General features: G+C 50.3%; 1 protein-coding gene across 2 annotated transcripts; it reads left to right on the forward strand.

The window, feature by feature from the left end:
* Positions 1-1860: 1860 nt before the first annotated feature.
* Positions 1861-7355, forward strand: POLR3D (RNA polymerase III subunit D). 2 transcript variants are annotated; one of them, XM_004460243.5, is made up of 9 exons: positions 1861-1980; positions 2229-2398; positions 3771-3814; positions 4385-4536; positions 4699-4823; positions 5035-5203; positions 5568-5833; positions 6272-6424; positions 6580-7355. In XM_004460243.5, exons 2-9 carry the CDS (start codon positions 2234-2236, stop codon positions 6700-6702), a joined length of 1197 nt encoding a protein of 398 aa, XP_004460300.2. In that variant the 5' UTR covers positions 1861-1980; positions 2229-2233; the 3' UTR covers positions 6703-7355. The 2 variants fall into 2 exon arrangements, with proteins under 2 accessions (XP_004460300.2, XP_023445102.2); XM_023589334.3 differs by lacking the exons at positions 1861-1980; positions 2229-2398 and having other exon boundaries at positions 3778-3889.
* Positions 7356-12244: the final 4889 nt, after the last annotated feature.

Here is a 12244-nt window from a genome sequence, read left to right on the forward strand (position 1 = left end):
ATCTGCTTTATCTGTCTCTCTGACTCTGCTCAGTTGTGCATGAGGGCAAACCTTCTGCCAGCCTCCAGACTCTTTTTTAGAAACTCGTAGCCATATAAACTCATTTCTCCTTTCCATTTCCCCCTTACTTTAGGTCAAACAGCATTTTAAAGTCATGGTATTTTATGTAGACATGGATATTCTGCTGATCCGCATTGAACCTTCCGTATAAGGTCATTTTCCAGTTGCATCATCAGTTGGTAGTTGATAGTGGTCCCTCGTTGCCAGGGAGGCTCATCCCCGGGTGTCATGTCCCACGCTGGGGGGAAGGCATTGCATTTACATGCTGAGTTTGGCTTCGAGACTGGCCACATTTGAGTAACATGAAGGCTGACAGAAGGAAATTCTCAGGCACAAAGTTGCTCTAGGCCTTGTTATTATTTTGGGTTTATCAGCTCACAAGCATAGTCATTAGTATCAGGGGCTCACTGTCCTTCATTTCTTTTCAACGCCCATCACGAATTCACAGGAATAGGCTTTTGACAATCTGCTGATATCTTCTGAACCCTGTATCTAGATCCCAGAAAACAATTGTGATACAGCTGTACCATAGATATTCGACAATAAATAGGAAGTATGGAGAGATGCAACAAATTGGATAATCCTCTGTGGATTATGCTGAATGAAAAAAGCAATCCCAAGAAGTCACACACTGTGTGATGTATCATTCCCTTTGGCACTGTTGAGGAAATGTGAGTAAACAACACTTGGGATCGTTCTACATTATTTTTGCATGTATGTCTCCCATTAGCTCAAAATAAAAAGGCTACTTTTTAAAAAATGCAAATGGTCTCTAGGTCACTTATCCCAGGTCCGGAAACTCGTGCGAAGGAAATAATCCCAAAGAAGAAAAACTTTAAGTGCACTCACCGTGACATTGTTACAACAGAGAATGACACAACCTAATGTCCAAATAACAGCGAAATAAATCATGATATACCCACTACCAGGAGAATAACGAAGTTATTTCTATGCAACAACAGAGAAATTATATTTGAAGAGGAGGATACAAAATTGTGGCACAACACAACTCTATGAAGAAGAATGGAGTATATTTTTTTAAAGTTTGATAGTAGCACCTACGGTGGAATTCTGGGAGAAATGTCTTCCTTTCCCCCAAACTTTCTGTAATGTTGTTACATGGTTTCTTTATGGTGTGTGAGGGGATAACATTAGGGGATTTTTAAAATGTTAAGCCACAAGCGCTAGAGTCACAGTGAAAGTTTACATTCGCCCCTCCAGCAGAGCAAACTTCGGTTTTCAGGTTCCTTTCAGGCTTTGACCAACGGCGCGCACAGCCGAGAGCGCAGTCCGGGGGCGATCAGGCAGCCTCAGCGACCCCCACAGCCCCAGCCCAGGACCCTCCCAGGAGTCTGGGGAAGGGGACACGCAGCGAGGCCGAGGCCACCGCTCCGAGGTGCAAGTGACCACTCCAAGGTCATCATCTAGAGCCCGCAGCCACAATCGCGGCGGCAGTGGCTCGACCCGAGCCCCCCGACTCTGAGTCCGGGTCTCATTCCCGGCCCCGCGCCCCTCGCCCCTCCCGAGCCGCGACCCCACTGCTCCCACAGGCTCTGCGGCTTGGCCAGCGCCGAGACCCCCAGCCCGCGCGCGCTGCGCCGCCCCCGCCCGCCTCGGGCCAGAGCCCCGAGCGCCGCCCCGCAGCGGAACCCCGACCCAGCCCCCTCATCCTGTTTCGCCCTCTCAACCCAGCTTTTCCCGACTCCGGGAAGAACCGGGAAGAGAAGACGCAGGGCCGCGAGGCGCCGCCTGCTAAATACTGTGGCCCGGCCCCGCCCACCTGACCTCACTTCCGCCCCGCGGCAAGATGGCGGCGCCCGGGCCGTGCCACGCAGACTTCCGCCCGGCGTGCAGCCCGAGGGCCGGCTGCGGCGCGCGTCGGCGGTGAGGTGTCGCGCGTGGCGTGGAGCCGCGGTCCCGGTGCGTCCCTGGCTCGTGCCTGGCCCACGGCCTGGGCAGAGGGCGAGCTGCGGCCGGCCAGGGCTGCGAGCCCGAGCGCGGGGCCGGGTGGCGCGGGGCGTCTCGCCACGCGGGAGGGGGAGGAGCCGAGACGCCTCGGGAGGGACGCGCTGCCTGGGGGGCGGGGGGCCACGTGCGCGGGTTCCGCCCAGGGTCCGCGTGTCGGCTCTGTCCGGTGACCTCGCTGCTCCTTTCCCGCTTCTCTCCAGGCACCATGTCGGAAGGAAACGCCGCGGGCGAGCCCAGCGCCCCGGGAGGGCCCCGACCCCTTCTCCCCGGGGCCCGGGGGCTCATTGGGAGGCGGCCGGCTCCCCCCCTCACTCCGGGCCGCCTTCCCTCCATCCGTTCCAGGGACCTCACTCTCGGGGGAGTCAAGAAGGTACCTGACGTCACCTTTCGAAAGAAACCCAAACGTCTTGAATTCCGGGCCCCAGGGGTTCAACTGATGCTCACGTAGGGGGCGAAATGTTGGGACGCTCATGAATTTTGTGCCCAGACTTCTTCCCGTCTTTAAATTCTGGGAAGCCTGTGGTACCTTCCTATCTAGGTGCTGGGTACAAGATGTCGAGATAGAGTGGCTAAAGGGCAGAGGATCCTAATTAGTCCAGGACGTACAAGGGCCACCGTGCTCCTTTTAGCGTGTGTTTGCTACACCTTTGAGAAGCCCTTGAAAGGCACGCAGGCTTAAACTTTTGCCTGCCGTTTTAGCGAGTTGTGAATTCTCTGTGGCTTCTTCTGCATGCTAGGACTTGGTTCAGGAGGCCAAGAAGAACTAGAGTATAACAAATCAAACATAGCATTAGAGGCTCTGTAGCCTCTCCTGTGATGTTTATGCCTGTAGGTGTAAAAGGTAGCCCTGAATAGGCGGGAGGGGAATGACAGAAGCCTACAGTAGCCTGTTTTGACGGACTTTGCCTTGGGAAACTGTGGTGACAGCCTCTCATCTCTGTGAGTACAGGCAGATGGTCTGGCTTTCCCTGCTTGAACCTTGCTGTTTTCCTATGATACTGACTGGTCTTTCTAGCAGTTTGAGGACAAGAGGTGAGATTAGATAGGTTTCTTTGCTTTTAGAAGCCCAGGAGGCTCTCTTTTTACAGGGGAGAGGTTGAGGCTGCTAGTTAAAAATGGCTTTTGGGGGAAACGGACTTTGGCCCAGTGGTTAGGGCGTCCGTCTACCACATGGGAGGTCCGCGGTTCAAGCCCCAGGCCTCCTTGACCCGTGTGGAGCTGGCCCATGCGCAGTGCTGATGCGCGCAAGGAGTGCCCTGCCACGCAGGGGTGTCCCCCGCGTAGGGGAGCCCCACGCGCAAGGAGCGCGCCCCATAAAGAGAGCTGCCCAGCGCGAAAGAAAGAGCAGCCTGCCCAGGAATGACGCCGCCCACACTTCCTGTGCCGCTGACGACAATAGAAGCGGACAAAGAAACAAGACGCAGCAAATAGACACAGAAAACAGACAACCGGGGGAGGGAGGAGAATTAAATAAATTAAAAAAATATATAAATCTTTAAAAAAAAAAAAAATGGCTTTTGGTACCCCAGTCTTCTAGGTGTAATTCCACTGTCACCGTGGCATGATATTCCTTCCTTTTGGGCACGTGTCCATCTCTGTAAGTCTCCAACAACAGTGTCAAATACATGTGAGAGGGCCATGGTGCTCTGCGTCCTTAGAAGATGCCCTTTGGGAGTTTTTCTTTTTCTCTGCACTTGGGGTCAGAACTTACCGAATCAGTGACTCCTGTATTTTACTTTCAGAAAACCTTCACACCAAACATCATCAGTCGGAAGATTAAGGAAGAGTAAGTAGCTAGGCCTTCTGAATGCCTACCCCTGATTTACTTGCTCTGAATTTGGGGCTTCTGGGATACAACTAGGTAAGTGGCTCAAAACTTAAACTTAGGTAATTCTAATGTACAAGTGTTTTAAAAAATAATGCCTAGGATCCCATCCCTAGAAACTGTGATTTATTTTTTATTTTTTATTTTTTGCAGTGGAATGAAGTGATTCTCATATACAGCTATAAATGAGAAATGGGAACCACTAGTTTAGCTAAAGATGTATTGTTTACCCTTAACTTCCTTACCATTGCAACCTTCCTGTTTTCAGTCAATGCCAAAAAATCAGTGCATTTGGGGGCACTTGGAAAAGTTGAACCATAATTCAACTTTTAGCAAAAGGTAAAATGAAGCAAACCAGAAAGATCTTGCCCTATTGAGGAAATGAAAAAATTGTTTGACTTAGGATTGGATTCTCTTGCTCATAATGCAGTTATTGGCTAATAAACTGTCTGCTTAGTTGGAGTTGAGTGGTCTGAGAGGGTAAGACCAGTACTCTGAGGCAGGTTTCTTTTAACCCATTCCCTTTTCCAGGCCCAAGGAAGACATGACCGTCAAGAAGGAGAAGCGTGAAAGGGATAGAGACCGGCAGCGCGAAGGGCATGGGCGGGGAAGGGGTCGTCCGGAAGTGATCCAGTCCCACTCCATCTTTGAGCAGGGCCCAGCAGAGATGATGAAGAAAAAAGGTACGAGACAGCCGGGGCTCTGGGAGGAGGGAGTTGATGGTGGATTTCCATTCAGAATGCCTAAGAGAAGAGCAAGGGCAGAGGCATTTCCCTGCTTCCAGTTTAGTTTTCCTTGTTGTTGACCTCTTCCTTATCACTCGTGAACTGCGTGATTTCCCGCAGGGAACTGGGATAAGACAGTGGATATGTCAGACATGGGGCCCTCTCATATCATCAACATCAAAAAAGAGAAGAGGGAGACAGATGAAGAAACCAAACAGATCCTGCGCATGCTGGAGAAGGATGACGTAGGTACCAGGGGACTGGGGAGAAGGGGCTTTGTGGCTGGGAAGAAGAACTTCTGGGGAGCCAGGGTCAGGAGAAGAGGAGTTCTCTGACATCCTGGACTCCTGGTGAGCAGCAGGACTCTGGTTGGAAAAGGGATTCAGGTAGACTCCAATAGATGTACTTGTGTGGCTCTTCTTTGGGTGGGTGACCTGCCCGACTCTTCTTTGACAGTTCATCGATGACCCCGGGCTGAGGAATGACATGAGAAACATGCCTGTGCAGCTGCCTCTGGCTCACTCGGGGTGGCTTTTTAAGGAAGAGAGCGAGGAACCAGATGTTAAGCCTTGGCCAGCTGGCCCCAAGGAAGAGGACATGGAAGTGGATACCCCTGTCACGAAAGGTATTCTGTGTCCATTAACTTCCTGCTTTTTCTCCAGCTGCCCCTCAGGATTCCTTTATACAGAACGTCCCAGACTGCTGCCAGTCAGCAGGTCCTCTCCCATTCCAGCTGTGTAATGCATGCCCCAAGAAAAGATGCTAAATTCTCACTCTCCAAGGGATCAGTGAGCCCAGCATCTGCTATCCCTTCTTAGGTCCTTCACCTAACTTGAATGTTCTGTCTCTTGTCCCTCTCCATAACCGGTGTCACCCTCCAACTTCCTGTCTTGGTGACAGTGGGCAGATGGGGGCGAAGGGATGGGTACCGTGGGATGACAGTGAGCGTGACCGTGTGCTAGTCCTTCCGTCTCTATTGCCCTCGGCAGTGAAAGAGGAGCCACGCGATGAGGAGGAGGAAGCCAAAGCGAAGGCTCCTCCCAGAGCAGCCAGGAAGACCCCAGGCCTCCCAAAGGAAGTATCTGTGGCGGAGCTGCTCAGGGAGTTGAGCCTCACCAAGGAGGAAGAGCTGCTGTTCCTGCAGCTGCCAGACACCCTCCCTGGCCAGCCGCCCACTCAAGACGTCAAGCCAATCAAGACAGAGGTGCAGGGCGAGGATGGACAGGTGGTGGTTATGAAGCAGGAGAAGGACCGGGTATGATCAGGAATGAGTTCTGTGACAATGACAGGCGTGTGTGTGGGGAGGCAGACAGGAAGAAAGCTAGTGGTCTGGAGCGGGAAGCAAAGGTGTGCCACCCAAGCTGAAATGAGCAGAGACAATACCTGCGGGCTTCGTGCCTCCAACCCCAGTTGAGTTTGAGTTATTCTGAATATACGTAAATGACAACATAAACCCCCAGGTACCATCACCCAGCCTCAGCAGTTGTTGATATTCTGTCCATTGTTACGTTTGTTTGCCCTGGCTTTTGTTTCTTAAAGCCACGCAGTGAGCCCTAGGAAAAGGCCCTCTTTGGGGAGCTCATCCTGGTCATCGCTGCCCGATGCTTTTCTTAGGGCGGCGGAAGAGGATTCATTCATGGGAAGTGAACACAGCAGCTCCACACCCGTTTCCTGTCCCTGATTCTCTTCCTAGGAGGCCAGGCTGGCAGAGAATACGTGTACCCTGGGTGACCTGACGGAGGGCCAGGTGGGCAAACTGCTCATCCGCAGGTCAGGCAAGGTGCAGCTCCTCCTGGGCAGGGTGACTCTGGATGTGACGATGGGGACTTCCTGCTCTTTCCTGCAGGTGAGCGCCCCTCGGGTCAGTTAGAGGCGCTTGAAAGAGGTGGAGGGGTTGTTTCCAAGGGAGAGGGTTCTTGGGCATATCGCATGGAAACTACTAGCGCTGCGTGTTGGAGGCACGTGGCCTTGGTTCTCACCACTCTCTCTCCTGATTGACAGGAGCTGGTGTCCGTGGGCCTTGGGGACAGTAGGACGGGTGAGATGACCGTCCTGGGACACGTGAAACACAAACTCGTATGTTCTCCTGATTTTGAATCCCTCTTGGATCACAAACACCGGTAAGACGAGCAGATGGAGGATGATGGTGACTGCCCACGACTGCTGCCGGCTGCAGACGTTTTGTTCTCCGAGGGGCTCTGTGCGGCCCACCCACTCCAGCCGTTGGCAGCCATTGCCCCAGTTCTCCCCACAGGGCCCACGTGCCAAGCGGCTCCCCCCACGGCAGCTGTGAATGGCACGATAACCTACCCACGGCACAGAGACAGCATGTCCTCACTCCTGGGGGACTCGTCCCTGCTATTTATTTTTGTATTTATGTCTTATCTCTTAAACTAACTACATCTTTCCAAGGTAGGGAGGAGAGGGGTGGTGGGCGAGCACGGGCTCTTTTTCTTCGGTGACCGTCCTGGTGCTCAGGGTAGGAGGTGAATGGACTGCCGCTTCGGCGCCTCCTCTCCCCTGAGGGACGGAGTAGGAAGAGCGGGGACTTCGGGGTCCGAGCCTTGGTTCTCCATCCCAGTCCCGTCAGTTACAAGTTGTATGACCTTGGACAAACTACCTAACCTTTTGGAGCCTCCTAGTCCTCATCTGACCGCAATGAGGATGATACCTACCTCACAGGGTTGGTGTGGGGATTCAGTGGAACATTGTAAATGAAAACTCCTTGCACAAGCCAGGACATACAGTAGGCGCTCAATAAATGTTACTTTCCTTTCTCTTTGTCTGAATCTATTTTCAAACAAAATAGAGGTTCAGAATCTCTCAGAAGGGAAGTGGATTTGGCTTAGTGGATAGAGCATCCGCCTACCACAAGGGAGGTCCAGGGTTCAAACCCAGGGCCTCCTGACCCATGTGATGAGCTGGCCCCTGCGCAGTGCTGATGCGCGCAAGGAGTGCCGTGCCACGCAGGGGTGTCCCCCGCGTAGGGGAGCCCCACGCACAAGGATTGTGTCCCTTAAGGAGAACCGCCCCGCATGACAAAAGTGCAGCCTGCCCAGGAGTGGGGCCGCACACACGGAGAGCTGACGCAGCAAGATGACGGAACAAAATGAGACACACATTCCTGGTGCCACTGGCAAGAATACAAGCAGAAACAGAAGAACACAGCAAATGGACACGGAGAGCAGGCAACGGGGGTTGGGGGGAAGGGGAGAGAAATAAAAAATCTTAAAAAAAAAAATCAGAAGTGGCCCAGTCCCCCATTCTTACCCCTTCACTCCTCTGCATCCCATCCTCACCCTGAACTAATGCTTGGAAAGTACAGCTTCCGGCTGTTCTGTGGCCTTCCATTCCCACGCACTCTTAGCCAGTGCTTCCTCTTTATTGATCAGCATGAGGCCCTAGCCGCAGGTTCTATTAGAAGAGAAGAATTCAAAGACTCCTCCCAGCACCCCCGAATTCCTTGGGCTGGCATGGCAGTTCTCATTGTCCCCAGCCCCACGATAAGCAGCCAAAAATCTTCCAGCTCCCTTGAAGAACTTCTCAGAAAGAAAGCCGTGGCCACGCACGGGGAATTACCGCCACACTAAGCCACAGAGATTAGGGAGCCTCTCCGACACTTGGCAAGTGACTTCCTACTTCCAAAGCTTTTGATTTGAGAGGCTGCCTCCCTTTCCCCCTCTGTCCTAGCGCCACCAGGTCCCCCATGGGGCAACACGCGCTTTTCAGTTGATGGGCCTGTGATCCTGTGTCCTTCACCAGGTCCTTCCTGTGTACAGTCCCTGGAGGAACCGCTTGTTTTCCCTCTTCCTTTGTCAGCAAGGCCAGGGGTTCTCGCTGGTTCAGCTGGTTGGGACGCCTTGGAAGTTGGGGAAAGCCCTCACGCAGCAGCGCTCTGTGGTGATTAAAAGCTCCCGTGGTGGCTGCCCTCTGCTGTGATCTTACCAAATTGCCTGCAGGGCAGGGGTGAAGGGATCGAGGCTCAGGAGCAGCCTCTTCCCAACTTCAGGTGACCCTAGAGATGTTGGACACGTCTCCTTTAGTCTCTTCCTGTTCTTTGACCCTGTTTTCATTCACTGTGGCTGGCATTTGCCCTGCACCGAGCCCCTCAAGCTGCCCAGCGTTTAGTTATGAGGGCGCTTAGTCATCTCGTTGCCCGTCTGTGCCTGGAGCTCACGATGCACGTTAGCCCTGCTGGGTGGTCTACAGAGGACTGGAGCGGAAAGGGTTCCTTGGAAGTATTCACGTGGAAGTCTCGGGTGTAAGGCTGAGCTTTGATTGGCCAACTGCGTCTGTTCTCCGGGTTCCAGTGCTTTCTTTTAAATACCTACTGCCTTGGCAGTGGCTCTCCACTGTAGTCCTTCCTGTTTTTGTTTGTTTGTTTGCCTTTGTTTCACATAATACTTTTCTGCCTTCCTGGGTGAAGTCAGAGACCATGCCTCCTTAGATGTTTGCCATTTGTGAAGTCTTTAGTTCTCTAACTCTTCCAAGAAAATTTAAGAACATGTACTGCTTTCACGTTCACCATTTTGTCGCCAAGTATCTTGGGGATTGAACATTAAGAGTAGCTCAAAACAGGGAAGCAGACTTGGCCCAGTGGTTAGGGCGTCCGCCTACCACATGGGAGGTCCGCGGTTCAAACCCCGGGCCTCCTTGTCCCGTGTGGAGCTGGCCCATGCACAGTGCTGATGTGCGCAAGGAGTGCCCTGCCACGCAGGGGTGTCCCCTGCATAGGGGTGTCCCCTGCATAGGGGAGCCCACATGCAAGGAGTGTGCCCCATGAGGAGAGCCGCCTAGCGTGAAAGAAATGCAGCCTGCCCAAGAACTGTGCCGCACACTTGAGAGCTGACGCAACAAGATGATGCAACAAAAAGAAACACAGATTCCTGGTGCCGCTGATAAGTATAGAAGCGGTCCCAGAAGAACACACAGCGAATGGACACAGAGAGCAGACAACTGGGGGGGGGGGGAAGGGGAGAGAAATTTAAAAAAATAAAACAAACACAAAATCGACAGTGACTTAGTAAAGATGTTTCATTATGTAACAAAAAGTCTGGAGATAGATGGTTTCAAAGTTGGGTAGCACTTAAAACGCCATCAAGATTACCTTGGCTCTATTTGCTCTGCCTTCTTCAGTTTTTTATGTCAGACTTTCCCTGTGTCTCAGACAAGCTGGGCCACTACCCACCTTTAGAGCAGTCCCTGGCAAAGGGGACTAGGCAGACCAGTTCATGCCCCAGCGCTGGGAATGCTGTGCCTGTAATTCGGCTTTGGCGTCACAGTCTTAACTTCGTTCCTTCTTACCTTGCTGGGTGTGCACCTTGTCGGGTTTCCTGGTACCTCCTCCTCTCCCTAACTATAAACACCGGAGGGCCCAGGGTTTCGTCCTAACATTTCTCTGGTCTATCTTCCCTCTTTCTCAGTGATCTCCTTCCGAGTCATGGCTTTAAACTCTCTCTATATCTGTGACTGCCAATTTATAATCTCTAGCTGGACCTTTTGCCTGAATCCCAGACTTGCCTACTCACCATCTCTTTCTTGAATTTCTAATAAGCAACCTAGCCCTAACAAATTTTTAGGAATAGTAAGGAGCAGAGAAGCATGTTGAGAGAACCCAAGAGGATGCAGTCAGCAAAATCCAGGCTGTTTGTAGGACAGATGTCCCCATTTCTTTAACAAATTTTAAGGGAAAAAAAAGGGAGGGATGGAAGAAGAACCTATGGCTTTCAAAAGGCAGGAAATAATGTCAGTTGCAATTTATGGACCTTATTTGGATACCAATTATAAACTTAAAAAGAATCAGGGATATTTATATATTTATTAGATATTTGATGATGCTAAATTATTGTTAAATTTTTTAGCTGGGGTAATGATGTTGTGGTTATATAGTTTTTAAATGTTCAAAAAGACTATCCAAAATGTTATCACTTCTTACCATCTCCAGCATTATCATTTTTTCAGCCAAAATAACATACTCTTGTCAGATTTTACAATGGCCTCTCAAAAGATCTGCCTTGCTTTTATTCCTGGCCCCACCTGCCCAGTCTGTTCTCAGTACAGGAGTCAGAGGGATCTTGGTACAATGTGCCATCGCATGCCACGTCCCCTCTCATTCAAGCGTTCAATCTGCAAGACCCTGTATGGTCCTTCTGTGACCTCTCAGACCTGAGGTTCTGCCTCCGCGACCACCCCACTCTAGCCATACCAGCTTCCTTGTTACTTTCATGGCACAGCAAGCAAGCTCCAGCTTTAGGGCTTTTCATTATTCCACACACACACACCTCCCTTTGTGCTGTCTTGCTCCCTCACTTCCTTCAGGCCTCTGAGACTTTCCCTGATCACTCAACCTACATTAGTAAACTCCCATCTCTGAACTGCTTATCCGCTTATCCTCCCTTATTTTTCTCCATGGCATTTATCACCATGTGATAGTTCCTTTATTTAAAATTTTTTGGCCTGATATTCCCACCAGAACATTAAGCTATGTGATGGTAGAGACAGCTTTGTTCCTTAGAGTTGCCCCCGGACTTAAAAAATAGTTCCTTGCACATAAGAGGCACTAAATGTTTATTGAAAGAAGGAAGGAATGACTTTTTTTTTAAAATTTTGCTGTTTTTTTTATTGTCTTCTTTATAGCTGAAGAACATTTGAATATTCATGAAATTAGAATCAATATATTTAATTATGGCAAAAATATATTTCATGTTTTAAATAGTAAACCAAAAGAAATAGTAATGAATATTTGCTCACTTTGTTGAAAAAGCTTTAACACTCTAAATTTCAACAGGGTACTCTGGCTATATATTGTTAATTGAAAAGAATAAACTATTATTTCCCAAATCATATTAAATTTCAATAAGTAAGTATAAAAATAGTCTCAATGTAATCACCCAGCTACACAGCTTTTTACTCTCTCTCTCTTCATTACTTTTTTCTTCCTTCTGGCAGGTTATTTTTTCCTGTAATTTCAGGGCCATAGCAGGTGTACCCACAATTTAATAAATAAATCATTTGCACAGTTTTTCAAATAACCTGATGCCCTTTTGAGCTGGCCTTCTCTTCAATACCAGTGCCCTTTATAAGACAGGAGAGTAGAGTCTCAATTCATTCGTAGTGGACTGGGTCACATGTTAACTGACCAATAAAATGTGAGCAAAATAATGAGTGTGGATTTAAGATTATATATATATACTTCATAATATCTTTTAATGCTGCTGTGAGATCTATTAACATTCCATATGCAAGCTGCTCCAGTCATCTGTGCATAGGGTGTGGATCACGCAGAGCACAGCCATAGGAACCATACAATGAACACTGTAAGTGCAAAATAATCACGGTGGCTCTCAACACCAACTTAAGGTTTATTCATTACTGCAGCCCAAACTAGTCTTTTTTTTTTTTTTTTTTAAAGATTTATTTATTTATTTAATTTCCCCCCCTCCCCTGGTTGTCTGTTCTTGGTGTCTATTTGCTGCGTCTTGTTTCTTTGTCCGCTTCTGTTGTCGTCAGCGGCACGGGAAGTGTGGGCGGCGCCATTCCTGGGCAGGCTGCTCTTTCTTTTCACGCTGGGCGGCTTTCCTCACGGGCGCACTCCTTGCGCGTGGGGCTCCCCCACGCGGGGGACACCCTTGCGTGGCACGGCACTCCTTGCGCGCGTCAGCGCTGC

This window comes from Dasypus novemcinctus, chromosome 29 (genome assembly GCF_030445035.2).
Source record: "Dasypus novemcinctus isolate mDasNov1 chromosome 29, mDasNov1.1.hap2, whole genome shotgun sequence".
Lineage (NCBI taxonomy): Eukaryota > Metazoa > Chordata > Mammalia > Cingulata > Dasypodidae > Dasypus > Dasypus novemcinctus.